Source organism: Alexandromys fortis, unplaced genomic scaffold, assembly GCF_014885135.2.
Source record: "Alexandromys fortis isolate MF-2015 unplaced genomic scaffold, M_Fortis_MF-2015_v1.1 scaffold_36, whole genome shotgun sequence".
In the NCBI taxonomy this organism is placed as follows: domain Eukaryota; kingdom Metazoa; phylum Chordata; class Mammalia; order Rodentia; family Cricetidae; genus Alexandromys; species Alexandromys fortis.
In genome coordinates, this window is record NW_026067915.1 from 5,774,867 (window position 1) to 5,789,515 (window position 14,649).

The window sequence follows — 14,649 nt, forward strand, 5'->3', positions numbered from 1 at the left end:
CGGGGATGGACTTTAAATCCCCACACTCTCACCACTTTTAAGCCCCCCCCTCTTCCAGTGTTGTTCTGGTCTCAGAGGAGTTCACAAAGTGCTCTGCAGTCTCTTTGCAGCCAGTATAATAGTTCAAGGTTGCTCCTTTAGTGGCTTGCAATGGCTTCTCCTCACTAGTTATCCCCTAAGCATCTCTCATTCGTTCTCTCAGTAACTAATGGTGTGGTACAAGGGAGGGGGCTTGAGGTTATTTAGTGACCCTGGGGTCTCTAAGGAACTTGAACAGTGTCCCTCCTGTACTCTGACCTCTTGTTCACATGAAAGGACCTCTGAACTTTTCACATGCTTCTAAAAAGTTGCTAGCGCCTGGCACCCGGGCTGGCCAGAGGCTGGGCTCAGCCAGCATAGTTGGCAGAGTGCCTACATAATACATGTCCTGTAGCATACATGGCTTCTCCCAGACAGGGCATCTCAAGAACCAGGTAGGAAATTCAAACGATTTGCTGACTCGATCTGAGAAGTCATACATAAGACATAGGAGCAGAGAATTAGACTCCAGGTCAATGGGAAAATGGCAAAACCGTGTTATAGGAAATGTGTGTGCCCCAAACATTGTGGAATCCATTTTTGGAAAATGTGAACTTCCATTGTGTTTTTGCTAGGTACAGATAATACAGTACAATTATTTCCTTCGGTGAGTAGAAAAAAAGTAATTTCTGGACATTCTCAAGGAAGATTCCTTCCCAGCTTTTTAACTTTAAGTAATTTTGCAGCCACTTAGGTGGTCAGCAGATATAGTCACTGGCTAGAAACCAATGACTAAAAGCCATGATGTTACAAATATTTTTTGGATTTTATCATATTAGTGAATAACATTAAAGTAACTGTTTTCATACACATCTAAAAATCGTAGTATGAATCTATGGGGGGAATGGGCTGTATCCAGTTAATATCAGTCACAGAACATCTGAATTCTGTTTCCTGGTTAGTCTGGTAACCTCCAAGTTTTTAAAATACTGCAGGTTTAAAAAACAGCATTGCTCTGTCCATCTGCCTTTGTTTATAGATGGCAAATTGAGATTCTGAGATGTAAAATTATTTACCTAAAGCTACATGTATACACTCAAAACAGAAAACAAAAATCAGGGACAGAGAGTCTCCTGACTGCCAGCCAAAGCTTGGGTTACTTCCAGGAGGTAGGACTGTTGGTTCAGAGGAACAGGAAGCCAGGAGAGAGAAGGTGAGGGTAAGCTGGAGGTCAGCCATTTTCAAGGGGAGGTCTAGTATCCTTGCACCCTTCAACGGAAATCCCCAAAATGAAACCTGTTTCCATAGTAACACCAAGACATCTTTTCTCTTTTGATTCTCACTCTCTCCCTCATGAACAAAGAAGTTTTCCCAAGGGCAAATAAACCACACTGAGTACAGGAGTGGACATGAGAGCCCAGCTTCCTCTTCTTCCTGTTGAGGTCACTAAACTATTGTGTACAAATGTTAAATAACATTCTCTTCACTATGTTCTTGAAAATGGCAAATACATTTATTTTCCCGGCAAAATGCTGTTTTGTTACGGTGTGGGTTTTGTCATTTAAAAAATAATATACCAAATGAATGTTTTTAAGTGTATGCATTTTATAACGTGGCATGTATTAACTAATACAGTCACATAAAAATTTTGAGGTCCCCAACAATTTTTTTGAATGTAAAAGAATATTATAACCAAAAATCTGAGAACCACTGTTATAGGCTTTACCAGGGAGTGCTAAGTACTTTTGCAAACCACAGGCTCAAAGACATATGTCCACTCTTCTGGGTGGGAAGTCATGTTTTTAGCTCACTTTATCCTGTTCAGCAGCCATCTACCCAGGGTGGACATCTTTGAAGTCTGACAAGCATTTGTCATTAAGAGCCAGCATGTAAATAAATGACATTTGTGAAGAGTGACTTACTGACCCGTGCACCTCGCTTAATGGAGAGAGAGCCTTTTTAACTTCCTTGGTTACATTAGCATGCGTTTCTTACATTGGTAGGCAGTTAGCAATTAGCCTAACAGGTAAGCACACGGACGCGTGTGGTACCCACTTTGGACCATGAAAGCTAGCAGGATGTTCCTTATCCCTTTCCTGAGAAAGTATCCGTGCTGGTGCAGAGAATCTACTTCTTCCATTGGCCTCCACGTCTGTAAAGGATGTCATTACAGAGTCGATTTTAATGGTCCTATAAAGCCAGCTTGATGGAGTGATGGATGACAAAGCAGATCTGTCTCTAAAATAGAGGTTGTCAAACTTTTCCTCTGAATGACCAGATGGCTAAGTACCGTAGGCTTTGCAAGCCATATGGTCTTTGTTCCTATCACTCAGCTGTGTCTTGAAGCATGAAGACAGCCACCAATGAAGCATAAATGAATGGGTGTGGCAGAGGTCCAATAAAACTTTATTCATAAAAGCAACGGCTAGATTTCTCTCATGCTGTAGTTGGCTGACTCCTGCTTTAAAGAGACTCGCTGTCCTGTGTTTCACTGTGTTTGTGTGTGGCTGCCTGGGAATTGTGGTCCAGTCTGCACAGATGATGGAAAAATTGTAGTTACTGAGAATCCCCAATGTACCAGGGGTCACGTGTCTAACCCACATCATCCCTAAGATGCTGACTGTGTTTCCAAAGGTAGGCATTTTTATTTCTAACTTACAGATAGAACACAAGGAGCTTAAAATTTTGCCTATGCTCACTGAGCAAACTATCCATGGAGTCCGGATATGGCAGCCTCTTTCTTCCAGTTCTTCTACAAAGACTACAGCAGTGGATATGTACCGCTTATTTTTCTCTGTGTTTCTTTATAGAAGCTATACTTTTAAAATTTTTTACCAAGGAGTGGGTTTCCTCATGATTTTTTCATGCATGTTTGGTTTTGGCTGATTCCCCTCCCTCACGCACACCTATTACCCTATTCCCCTTTCCTCCTCTGCACCCCTTTTATCCCCAGTATCCCCCTTTCCAATTTGTTCTATTACCTTCTCCGGCCCCTCCTGTTTCCCGTGGACCCTTTCTGGATTCCTGGCCTTTATCCACATTTAGTCCCACTTAGACACACGCATGTAACAGTCAGAAGCTAGGAGTCATGTATGGGAGAGGATATTTGGTATTTATCTATCAGAGCCTGGATAGTTTGGGTTAATATGCTGTCTTCCAGCTCCTTCCAGCTTCCTGCACATTCCATAGCTTCCTGTTTGTTTATGGCTGAACAGAACTCCATTGTGTAACTGTGCCTCGTTTTCCTTATCCATCCATCAGTTGATACTTCTGGGCAGGTTTGATTTCCTGGCTATTGTGAAAGGAACAATAGAAATATGGATGTGTTACATATCTCTGTTAAAGGATGTAGAGCATCTTGTTTTCTTTCCCTTTTTGAAAAATGGACAAATATTTGTATGATAATCTCATATACACATCCAGTGTATAATGAGCATATTATGGAAATTAACATTTTCAACTCCTCAAACATTTGTTATTGCTATTTGTTGGGATCTTTTTCAGTCTTCCTTTCCAGTTCTTGAAAGCACCACAAACTTCCTAGTCACCCCGTGTTGCTCTCGAACACTAGAGCGGGCCTCTCTCTGTATTTCCTTTTCTCCACCTCCTTCTACCCACTCCTCTCTCCTTTCCAGTCTTTAGTGACCATTACTCCGCCCTCTCACTGAAGCAAATTTCTCTCATACTGGATTACAGAGCAAAGTAACATGACCTTCAGGATATTAAATGACCCACTTTAGCAGAACTTGATTAAAAGGCCCGATTTATTCACTTTCATCAGAGCAAATTGTCCGCAAAGCCTGCTTCGATGCAAAGACAGCTGAAGAGTGCAGATTAAGGTGACCAAACAACTAAGTGTGCCCAGAGTCATGGTTTTGAAGATAACTATTACCTGCCTGGATACTTTTTGAATTGTTTTTGAGTGGTTTTGTTTCCAGGAATCAAATTATCATTATCTTCATATTTGGATAGTTCTTCACAGTGTCTCCATGACTTCTCTCTCCCACTGGTATGTCCCAGAAGCCAATGGTTATGAGTGTAGCATGGAGCAAACACCAGATTCATGTGGACAGCTCTTCTACCCTCCCCACACTGCTGTGGAGCAAGAATGAAACTCTGCACTCTGTGATGGGAAACTGAGGCCGTAAGACATTAAACCTAGGCCCAGGACTATCCAGAGTGGAAGTGGGAGGGTTCGAATTTGAGAGTAATGCTAAAGCCATGCATAGCATATTAGATTTCCATATACATGAAGCTGGAGACTGCATGTAACTCCTCTTCCTTTCATATTCTGATACCCTCACAGCATCTTTATGGGAACCCTTGTCAATTAAAGAAACTGTTCTCGTATCATAGGAATAACAGGGATGATTTATTCCAGAGCCACATATGAGGGACCATAGCCTTATGCTGTAGTTGGCTAACTCGTGCTTTAAAGAGATGTGAACTCTTTACTCACTGTCCTGTGTTTCACTGTGTCTGTGTGTTGCTGCCTGGGAACTGTGGTCCAGTCTCCATACATGACAGAAAAACTGTAGTTACTAAGCAGCCCCAATGTGCCAGGGGCCATTGTACCAGATTTAGATTTTTTTTTCTCAAACAACACGCTTTAATGAGGGAGCCATTCCATAAAATGTTTACAGCAATATAATTTAAACAGTCATGAAAGAAAAACACTTTTCAACTCCGTTGGCAGGTACCTTAGTAAAGCCGAGGGAACTGCTACTGGCCTCTGATGCTGTCTGGCAGCACTCCTAGCCCTTTGGTTGATGGAACTAGGGCTCTGTTCATACATTCCAAGGAATCTACCTAACAGTCACAAAAGATGTTAGGTCATGTACAGAGAGAGCAATCAGTGGCTACTAAAGGAGTAAGCGTTCTCTCTAGGATAATTTGGCTCTGCATTGGCAACATTTGCCCATTGTTGAAGTTCTAATTAGTCAATTGCCTTGGCAGTCCCAGCTTCCTTCCAGGGATTCTTATTCATACCCCAATACACATTTTTAAACACTGTGAAGTAAGGGCCTGGAGAAATGGCTCAGTGGTTAAGAGGACTGGCTGTTCTTCCAGATGTCCTGAGTTCAATTCCCAGCAGCCACATGGTGGCTCACAACCATCTCTAGTGGGATAGTGGGATCTAATGCCCTTTTCTGACACATATCCAGATAGAATACACACACACACACACACACACACACACACACACACATGTCTTCTTTAAGATTGTGAACTGAAATAGAGCGTTTTAGCATACGACTGAGTAAAATGTGAGAGAATATATTCTTAACAATTGAAACAAAATGTACAAAACATTTAAGGTGGTTATTATGTCTTCATTCTCTCTCTCTCTCTCTCTCTCTCTCTCTCTCTCTCTCTCTCTCTCTCTGTGTGTGTGTGTGTGTGTGTGTGTGTGTTAACTTTCAGGAATCTACTATCTCCTACTACTACATTTTGAGTTGTGTAGACCAAAAAGCTGTTTGACTTGGTGACAGGCAACTTATCCCACTGAGACACATCTCTCCTGCCTTTTAGTTGGTTGTTTTGAAGGAGGGAAATGGTGATATAAAGAGAGAAATTGTGGCTTTAGCTTTTGCCTCCCCTCTCCATGCTTCCTCTAATCTTTTAAGGATCCATCCTTTTCAGCAGGCAGTCCTTGTAAGTCCTTCATCTCCAGTGTCCCCCCATCTCCTCTGTTCATATGAATTGACTCACTGAAGAGTAATGCATTTCTCTAAAAAGAAAATGCAGACACAGCCCCATGAGATCAATCTGTTAATGATGTCCAAGAAGAGAACAAGGAGACAATCGATCTTAAAGAGAAAAGGGCCTCTCCTCAACCCAGAGGATCCCACCCCTTATCTCAGTGGAACCCTTCTGTGTCCCAGAAGACCTTTCTACCTTGTGTTGTGAGACACTGTTCCTGGGGGGACATGATGAGACTTCTGTTCTTCTCAGATGAGGAAGCACTAGTACCATAACAACCCAAAATACGGATAACACCGAAGTCTGACTTGGTGGACCAATGAGCTTTATCAGGGTTATTTACAGTGGGTGAAGGGTTATTCATAAGAAAAGAAATGACTCAGAGATAGCGGTATCACCAAAGTCCATCCCAGCATGAGTGACATCTCACAAAAGCTGGGAACCTGGAGGACACTGTACTGTGCAACTTGCAGGAAGCTCAACAGGTTGGTTGAGTGTCCTTTCTGGTGGCCTGGTTGGTCTGACTCTCATCCAGACAGCTCTGCTGGTCTCTGCTTCTTCCAGACTGCTTATCAGGTCTGAAACCTCTTCTTAACAGCTCAGTTTGTCTGGTACCATCTCTCAGCAAACCTTAACACATATAAATACTCTTGGGAAGTGAGGCCCTAGTGAATCTGCTCAATTTTGGGAACTTCTTGAAGTGATTTTTTAATCGTTTACTTCCTGAGTTTAACAAGTTTCCCAGTGGATGGAATATTTCACCTCCCCTTCTACCGTTCCATTGTTTCACCTCCCTGTAAACATTTTGTCTCAGGATTTTCCACTCTTAGGGCTGGAGAGATGGCTCAGCTGTTAAAGGCTGGGATCACAACCAAAAATATAAGATATTCCACTGTTTTACCTCCCTTAACAGCCAGTGTATTAATGAGCTTCCCTCCAAGATGAAGGTTTTTATCTGGAGGCCAGGAGGCAGCCTCTGTATAACACGTTGGACTACTGAGATGATAGATTTGAATGAATGAAGTTCTTTTTTTTTTCTTTTTTTCTTTTTTTTTTTTTTGGTTTTTTGCCACAGGGTTTCTCTGTAGTTTTGGAGCCTGTCCTGGAGCTAGCTCTTGTAGACCAGGCTGGCCTTGAACTCACAAAGATCTGCCTGCCTCTGCCTCTGCTCTGATTAAAGGCATGCACCACCACCGCCCGGCAACTCCGAAGTCTTGAATAAACCTGTTGCCTCCCACCAATTTCTTTTTTGTAGTACAGTGTTTTAACTACTTTTTTTTTGAGAATTTCATTTATGCATACAATATATATATTTTTAGCATATTCATCCCCTAATTTTTCCTTGGTCTACCCATCCCAATCCTTCCCAACTATGTGTCTGTCTCTCTGTCTCTCTGTCTTAAATAATCAAGCAAGTCCAATTTGTGGGGCTGTTTACTGGAACATAGGACCACACCCTTAAAGAAAACTGAATCTCTGCCCTCATACTTCCATCAACTGTCAATAGATCCTCAGCTCAGTGTGAGAGTTCATAGGCCTCTCCACTCTCCATGCTGGAATGTTGACTGGCTTGATGTTATGCAGGCTTTGTGCAGGCAACCACAACTTCTGTGCAGAGGTCATACTGTGTCCAGATGTTTTCATTCTGATTTTCCCTGACCTGAGGCTCTTACCATCTTCCCTTCCACAAGCATCCCTGAGTCTTATGGACAGGAATAGGATACAGGTGCCCATTGGTAGCTGAGCTCTCCTCCACAGACATTTATTCTCTGCACGCTGGCTACTTATAAATTCCATATTAACCACCATCATCTGCACAAAGAAGCTTCTCTGAGGATGTCTGAGAGCTACAGAGTTCTATGAGGCCTCTTACCAACTTCTGTCTTCTTGGTTTCCAGGAGAGTAATGAACAATACAAACTTCATCTTCCAAGCACCATGTTACAGATGATTGTTATGCTTGTATTCCATATTTCTATTTTTATCTTGTATTTTTCTACATTTTCCATTTTGAAGTAAAAATGATGTTAAGAAAAGTTTTAAATTTTCAATAAGGAGGACAAATTAAAATAAATGATCGAGTTCCTTTACTGTGGTCAGCAATTTTTAAGTATAGCTCATAAACATCCCCTGAGGGGACAGTAATCTATTTATGGAGGCAAATCAGGAGCCCATGGGCACACAGGAACAAGCAAATGTGGCTCACATCCATAAGGGAAGGGGGAAGAGAGGGTGGCAACAATATTTTTAGATGTATATATGGAAACAGAAATAGGCTAAGATGAAAATGCCTTGACAGGTGCATGCAAATCAGCTACAAGTGTGTCTGAAAGATAAATGGGTCATTTGAGGATGAGACAAGATTTGTGGGTTAGGCTAATGAAGACAGTAGATATTGTGGGTTCTTGGTAAGAGGAAGGCTTTGGTACTATCATACTTCCAGATATTGAGTGAAAGAGCTGGTGTTTGATTCTCAAGTTGAACAGGGAGGGATGTAGTAGAGAAGGGAATTCCCCTATTGCCCATCTCTTCTCTTTCTAGGTTGCTCTACAAAGTTTCTATGTTTATATTCTTTGTAAAAATTATTTGAATTTAAATATTTCTTCTTAAAATATATTTTATTGTGTTTTTCTATGCCCAACTCCTCCCAGATCTTCCCCACCTCCAAACCTACTGAAATTAATGTGCCCTCTCTTTCTCAAAAGAAATAAATAAACAAACCAAGCAAGCCTTGAAAATTAAAATCAAGATAAATAAATAAAAAATCAAAATATGCTTAAACAAGATAATCCCCCACACCAAACCATGGTATCTGTTTTGTTTGTGTTGGCCAACTGCTTCTAGGCTACTAGTGGTCTTCCCTAGAATGTAGTTTTTTGATAGACCCAATGATATTCCATTCGAAAAACTGATCAAATTTTCCTTTACCAATAGGTATCAGTTGCAAATAGTTTCTTGGTTGGGTGTGGGACCCTATGTCTACTGGTCGTTCTCTATGTTGGAACCCCACCTGGCTTGAACCTCTGCAGGTGTTGTGTGTGTTTCTACAGTCTCTGTATGTGTGTTTCCATTGCTGTGAAGAGACACCATGACCATGACAACTCTTATAAAGGACAGCATTTAATTGGATGGCTTTACTGTTTTAGAGGTTTAGTCTATTATCATCATAGTAAGAAGCGTGGGCTACATGCAGGCAGACATGGTACTGGAGAAGGACCTGAGAGTTCTGCATCTTGATCCACAGGCAACACAAGTGAACCATGCACCACACTGGGTGAGAGACCTCAAAGCCTGCCTCCCTAGTGACATACTTCATCCCACAAGACCACACCTACTCCAACAGGGCCACACCTTCCAACAGTGGCACTCCCTATAGGCCAAACATTCAAACACATGAGTCTAAGAGGGTCATACCTATTTAAACCAACACAGTGTTCATATGTACAGCAGTCCTGTGTAGATGGATATTCATGACAGTTAATTGTGCTGCTTTCTTCCTCATGGTCCTTTGGTAGCTCTGTGCTTTCTATATGTGATAGCAAAGACCTAATGAGCATCAGTGGCCTTTACTATGGAGCCTACTTTGCCAGCATTGTTTTTACCTACCAGTCACACACACAGTTAAATCAGACTGCTTCCTCTTCTCCTCTCCATATTTATTCTTTAACATTATTCCTGTTCTAGAATACAGCCTCTTCACAGTTGCTGTCTACAGTCAAGTGGATCACATCCCTCCTCTCTAAAGAACCCTGCATACTTACTCCTTCATTCTTTAGCATCAGTCATGTCTCTTCTTATACTTCCCACCAAACTCGATGATATTTAGAGAGCCCAACGAGGTACTAGTGTTCCTTTGATCCTAACGCCAGCACAAAGACCGTGGCCTTCACACACCCTGAAAACTCTTTGCTAAGCTCAACGTGAGGACAACTGGCAATACTTGGGTAGAGAAGAAAATGTTACAAAAGGAAACCAAAGGGAAATAGAATAATGTCAGATGACAGCTTGTAAACTTGATGACTGTTAGGGCAAATATAGATTGAATTCTGTTTTGTTACAGATTAGATGGGGGTGGGGCTGACAAGAGTGTGTGTGTAAGACTATGCAATAGATGGCTTCCTATTCTATACCAAGGGCTTGTTCATTCATCCATTACTTCATCATTTCTGTATTCATTCATGCCTGTGTTCCTTCAATAAGCACCAGGTGTATACTACTAAAGTGTATACACTGGAAAATACCAAGAAAGTATGCACTGTGTAAATTGCTGAGAAAGTAAATAGTAAATGTGTAAGTCACAACCAGGCATCGCTCCTCCTTTCTGAGAATTTGCCAACTACTGTCTAAAAAAATTATAAGGAGGATGCAAATTCTGTAGTTTCTGATGCCGGTAATGAAGCGCCTGTTTGTATGGGCTCTTCTGCCTGCTAGAAGCGTCCATAAGTGTTAGAAAAGACACGAGGGACATCTGTCTGTGGGTTCTCAGGCAGGGAAGGGATTCAGCTAAAGATGAAGGGTCCTAGAACTGAACAGAGAAAAAAGCCAGTAAGATAATTCAGATAGTCTGTGCAGCTTTCCCATGCAAGCCTGGCTCCTTAAATAGCATGGATATAGAGACTGTGAAGCCTCTCAGGAAGTGTCTAGAAAAAAAAAACTGAGCACAACTTTTAATAGACTTCTGGGATAGGAAAAGGAAAGCTGGAAGTTCAGGACCACTAAGAGAATAGGGATGCTACAGAGGAGGGGCGCAGCCATGGGCTTCGCCTCGCAAGGCCTTCTTTAATTAACAGACAGCAACAGAGAAAGTGATCACAAACCTGAAGCCAACAGAGGATAGAGACTAACAGCCCACAGGGAGCCTTGCGTTCTCACCAGGGAGAACCTGCTCCACAAACGCTGACTCTCAGATCACTCCAAGGACAGCACCCAAGGAGGGAAGGACTCGGATATAGATGGATTCCTTTTATTAAAGACTTATGGAGGAAACCAATCTTTGGATAGCTTAATCCTGATTAGATTCAAGGCACTGCCTCCATTCTAGCTTCTTAATAAATGCTGGGGATGAATCTAAAACCTCTGTAATCTTCTTTACGTAGTGCTTATTTCATCACAAGTAACAAACAGACCAAGAAGCAGAACTGAGAAACAGAATAGAGACAGATACGTAAGTGATCCGGACATCACAGTGGTCAGACACTGGCTCTGCAGTAGTCACGGTCGACGTCGTATTTGACACAACAGCTATCTCACTTCTCAACAAACTGGCATTTGAATCTCTCTGTGAAGAGTCCTTCAGAGTCAGCCTAACAGATATTTTACAAAGACCCCGGAGTTCAGAGGCAGCTAATTCCAGGCCAGGGAGTGGAACACAGTAAATAAAGGCAGTGTGCGCTGCTTCAGGGCAAGGAAGTGAAAGCGGTGAAGTTGAGGCTGAGCTTTTGAAAAGAACTGGTGTGCTGGCCCCATTCCACAGGAAGTCGGAGGTTAGTTTATGATAATTAAGACTCCCAGGGCTCAGCACTAGATCAAGTTCAGAAGAGAAAAAAAGAAGAAGAAAGAAACCTTAATTTTGTTTGTCTATTTTAGGATTTCTTCAGTAAGTCCGACCCGTTTCTGGAAATTTTCAGAATGAACGATGACGCTACTCAGCAGCTTGTGCACCGGACGGAGGTAAGAAGCCTGTGGTGCAGCCCTCTGAGGAGGTCAGCAGAGAAGCATCCAGATTCCCTTCCCTTTTCTGTAAACCATTTTCAGTGTTTCTGAAGTTAAAATATAATTATACCATTTCTCCCTTCACTGTCCTCTCTCCAACCCCACCCATGTACCTCTTGGCTCTCTCAAATTCATGACCTCTTTTTCTTTAGTGTGTGTATGGTGTGTGTGTGTGTGTGTGTGTGTGTGTGTGTGTGTGTGTGTGTAGTATTCTTAGATATAGAAGTACAGCCTGCTTAGTCTATAAAATGTTGCTTTGTGATTTCAGAGGTGACCGCTTGGTATTGGAAAACCAGTTGAGGGGCTCTTCTCTGGGGAAGACTATTTCTCCTGCTCTGACCACTCTTTTGTGGTCTGTAGTTCTTCGTCTGGGCTTGGGGGCCATAGCGGTTCCCCTTCCATGTTGGTTTACACACAAATATCTCAAAATAATCCTGCATTTTAGGCTTGGGTTTTTACTCTAATTTTATAAATTTGAAGAAAAGACACCCCCCTTCAAGATCCATTTTTACATAATTGACTTCCAACACAGCCAATCAGCATTTTTTTTTTTTTTTTTGATTTTCGAGACAGGGTTTCTCTGTAGCTTTTGGTTCCTGTCCTGGAACTAGCTCTTGTAGACCAGGCTAGCCTCGAACTCACAGAGATCCGCCTGCCTCTGCCTCCCGAGTACTGGGATTAAAGGCGTGCACCACCACCGCCCGGCTCCAGCAATTTATTTATAACAAAGTAAGAATACTAGGACCAGCAAGGTGGCTCAGTCTGGTGACCTGAGTTTGATCCCTAGAACCTACATGTGAAAAAAACAAAAAACAAAACAAACAAACAAAAACCGACCTCTGGCCATGTACTGCAATGCACTTGTTCTCTGACCTCTGGCCATGCAATGGGTTAGCAACCACATGTTCACATGTGTGTATGCATGCACACACACACAGTAAATGTAGAAGACATTGACTATGGTACAAGCTAACATTTAATGAGACAAGCGGGAAGGAAGCATCATCTAGAATGATTTACATGCAGTATTTTACTTCTTATTCCTTGGTAGAAATACTATTGTCCCCACTTTCCATTCAAAGGAACTGGACTTTGAGACAGTCACACCATTTCCCAAGTTTCACAATTGGTGACAAGTGGAGCTGAGATTTATGTAGGCACTGTTCGAGTCAGCTTCACTGAGTTTGTAAGGCAATATGCTCACTCGGGGAAAATACTTATCCTGAAGCTGTCATGTAAGCTACTGCCCTGTTATCACAGCCACTGGGTCACTGGGTCAAGCTGTGCTCCTTCTCACTCATTCTGCCTCCCAAGAGTCCCGTTTTCACTATTTTCATTATCCCTGTGCCCAAATACCCAGCAGAAGCAATATGAAGGCTGAGAGCTTTGTTTTTGCTCTTGCTGTCAAGGAATACAGCCTGTTGTGGGAGAGGAGGCAGAGCAGCTGAAGTGGTGCTGTCAAAGGCACAGATTCATGCAATGGGGCTTATCTACATCTTGGAGGATCAGGAAATGGAGCCAGGACCAGAAACAGGGCCCTGCATTGTGGTCAATGCCTCCTAGCTAGGCAGTATTTCCCAAAGGTTCCACAGGTGTTCAGAAGATGCCACCAGCTAGGAAAAAAATGTTCAAATATATGTCTGTGGAGACATTTTAGAGCTATACTGTAACAGGTCTTATCCTATGTCATCCCCTACCATAAAGCCCTGGTATGACTGTTTCACATATATGACCAGTGCCTGTGGTAGCTAACCTCCACTGTCAACTTGATAGGGTTTAGAATTACCTAGGAAGAAAATAACAACAACAATAACAAAAACAAAAAAACAAAACACCTATGGGGTTGTCTTAATTAGGGTTTGTATTGCTGTGAAGGGACACCATGACCACAGCAACTCTTATAAAGGAAAACATTTAACTGAGGTGGCAGCCGGCAGGTTCAGAGGTTCAGTCCACTGTCAAGGTAGAGAGCATGGCAGCACATAGACAGATGTGGTGCTGGCTACACCACGATCAGAAGGCAACAGGAAATGGTTTGTCACACTTGGAGTAGCTTGAGCCTCGACCTCAAAGTCCACCCCACAGTGACACATTTCCTCCAGCAAGGCCACACCTACTCCAACAAAGCCATACCTCTTAAAAATGCCACTCCCTTTGGGGGGCCATTTTCTTGTGAATCAGCACAGGGGCGTATGTGGACAGTTCCAGAGAGGATTGGCTATGCTGGGGAAGGAGCAGGTATGGGCAGCACAATCCTGTGGGCTGGAGTCTCAGAATAAATAAGAAAAAGAGAGCAAGCAGGAGTGCCCGTATTCTTCTCATTGCTTTCTGATTCTCATGCAGTGTGACCCCACACTCCCACCGCCATGCTCTCCTTGTTACAATGACAAAATATACCTTCCTGTGTTCATGGCTTTGGACGAGCATTTTGTCATCATAATAAGGAAAGTAATTAATGCAGTGACCAACTCCAATCTCCATTATTTTATTAGATTTGCAAGGCAGAAGGCGAGAAATTCTCTAAGAAGGAAACAGAATAACTGTGCTGGATGACCTGACACTCAGAGAGACTGTGTGTGCCAGTGGCAAAGAAAAGAAAGCGGGAACATCAGTGATTTTTCACGGGGTGACAGTGGGGGCATCATATTCCTACCATGTCACTTTGTCAATCGAATTCTTTTTTTTTTTTCCTGAAACAGCAAAGGGGAATTTTGTCATTTTTAAGGTTGACAAGAATTGAATAGTCTCAAATGGGTCAATAGCAGATATGATCTTGCATGTGGCTGGCACCAAAATATGTGCTTAATTAAAGAATAGCTAAGTGCACAGAGTTGGCTGTATGAATGGGAGACCGTGCGGGTGCGGAAGAGCAGTGTGACTGTCCGGGCTCCAGTCCCTGGAAACTTGGCTATGGGTAGAAGCACAGGTCCCGAGTGCTCCCGTCTCACTATCGCCAAATGCTTTCCTGCTGCTATCAAGGCTACCATGGTAAACTCAGCTTTGGGGAAGACAGAGCAACGGTGTCCATTCATGCCTCTTGCTGAGTCAGTAAACGGAGGAAAGGAGAAGACATACACACGGCATACTGTTGGCTTCTTCTCTCCTAAGATCCTCTTTTCCATGACGCCTGCAGTTGTCCTGCAATTGTTGATATTGGAAACTTTTTCTGTTCCCAAGAAGCTATGCAACTTCTGCTCCCTGTCCCAGTGCTGGGAAA

General features: G+C 42.6%; 1 protein-coding gene across 5 annotated transcripts in view; it reads left to right on the forward strand.

The window, feature by feature from the left end:
• Cpne4 (copine 4) overlaps positions 1-14,649 on the forward strand; it is a 597,421-nt gene that overhangs the window by 470,836 nt on the left and 111,936 nt on the right. For all 5 annotated transcript variants that reach the window (XM_050139472.1, XM_050139476.1, XM_050139473.1 and 2 more), the window contains one exon: positions 11,307-11,390. In XM_050139472.1, the coding sequence (XP_049995429.1) occupies positions 11,307-11,390 (84 nt within the window). The remainder of the gene's footprint in view (positions 1-11,306; positions 11,391-14,649) is intronic.